The sequence below is a fragment of the Wasmannia auropunctata genome, unplaced genomic scaffold, assembly GCF_000956235.1.
Source record: "Wasmannia auropunctata unplaced genomic scaffold, wasmannia.A_1.0 LD336078.1, whole genome shotgun sequence".
Taxonomy (NCBI): Eukaryota; Metazoa; Arthropoda; class Insecta; order Hymenoptera; family Formicidae; genus Wasmannia; species Wasmannia auropunctata.
The window spans coordinates 191,008-192,651 of NW_012026812.1; the positions used below are offsets into that span (position 1 = coordinate 191,008).

General features: G+C 28.6%; 1 protein-coding gene and 1 pseudogene across 1 annotated transcript; one reads left to right on the forward strand and one right to left on the reverse strand.

The window, feature by feature from the left end:
• The first annotated feature begins 9 nt into the window (after positions 1-9).
• Positions 10-490, forward strand: LOC105448748. Its single transcript, XM_011687488.1, has one exon. The coding sequence runs from the start codon at positions 22-24 to the stop codon at positions 313-315; it is 294 nt and encodes a 97-aa protein (XP_011685790.1). The 5' UTR covers positions 10-21; the 3' UTR covers positions 316-490.
• LOC105449070 overlaps positions 482-1,644 on the reverse strand; it is a 2,672-nt pseudogene continuing 1,509 nt past the window's right edge.

A 1,644-nucleotide genomic window follows, 5' to 3' on the forward strand; every position in this document is an offset into this window, starting at 1 on the left:
TTTTGTCATGCGTCAGCCCGAATGGCAATAGAGAGAGCTTTCGGATTATTGAAAGGAAGATTTCGAAGTCTTCTAACAGTACTTGATATGGAACGTGTTGACATTATTCCTAGCATGATCTTAGCTTGTTGTGTATTACATAACATATGTTTACTAAGAGGTGATGAATTCGAAGATATCAATCCTAACAATGTACCTGAATCTGAAAATGTATATGGTAATAATATTACACATGCAGAGCTTTCAAATGCAAATCGACGTGGATTAATAAAAAGAGATTACATTTGTGAACAATTACAAATGCGAGATGTATGAAATAGTAATAAAACTTATTATTAAATCTTTATGAAATGTAAACGAAATTTGAGATTTATTTTCATTAATCTATATTTACATTCTATTATGATTTTAACTCAAGTGGTCGGAAAACAATTCCTGAATAGAATTTTTTTGTAAAAAATTCATGTAAATAAAGAATATATATTATTTACTTTTTTATTTTTATATAAGAAATACATTATTATAGTCTTTGGTTTGATTGCACATACATATAGTTTACATTAAAATTAAAAAATATTTATTCTTAACATCTGTTCGTAAAATAATCACAGCTCATTTTTGCTTAATAATATGTACATGCATGTTCACATTTAAATAAAATATTCTTAACATTTGTTCGTAAAATTATCAGTTGTTTTGCTTCAAATTAAACAAATCTTGCTTAATTAATATATATGTTTAAATTAAACTGAAAAAATATTTTTATTTTGTTAAATTTGATGCAATCTGTTTCAAGATTTCAATTGCTTCATTACGTTGTTTCATCTTCTCTTGGTGACGTTTTTCCCGATTCTCTTCCGATATTTGTTTAGATTTCTGTATTTCTAATAAAATATTAGTATTTGTTACTTGATTATTTGCTCGTTTAGGTGTAGGTTCTTCATTTAAATCTGAAGATTTCAATGATGATCGAATTCGCTTATTTGATGCAACATCAGCTAAACCAGTTGAACTCACACTTGCTACAGGTTGCATGAAAGGTTTATGGCCTAGTGTAAGTCATTCATAAGATTATAATATACCCACGATCTTGTATTATTTCCAGATTTCATATTGTGATCTTTCGTCGCTTTGTATGTTCTTTTTAGACCTGCAAATTTCGACATGCACTGTGGTCCACTAACAATGTAACCTTTCTCAATTAGTTTCTTGCTAATAGCATCCCAAACTTTTTTTTGTGACATTTTACCGGAATTAAAATCATCTTCTCTAATACGGTATTCTTCAATGAGTAACAAAATGGCTTCATGAGACCATTTAAATATCACATTATCTGAAGACTCTGAACTAGACTCAATTGATTGAAGAATTGCTTCCGATCCTTCGGACGAATTCTCTTTTTCACTTTCTATATTAGATAATACTGCAGCATGTTTTACTTCCTCAAGTTTTTGACTTGCAAAAACTAAATCTAAAAATACAAAAAGAAATATTTAGTATTGTATACCCACGCTAATTGATTCCTCGGAAATTTTTACAAACTCAGAAGTGATCACTTTTCTACATTAATGCTCACAGTCTTGAATTTTGAATCATAAATCGTGCAGGGACTACGAACATATTAATATAGAAAAATGATCACTT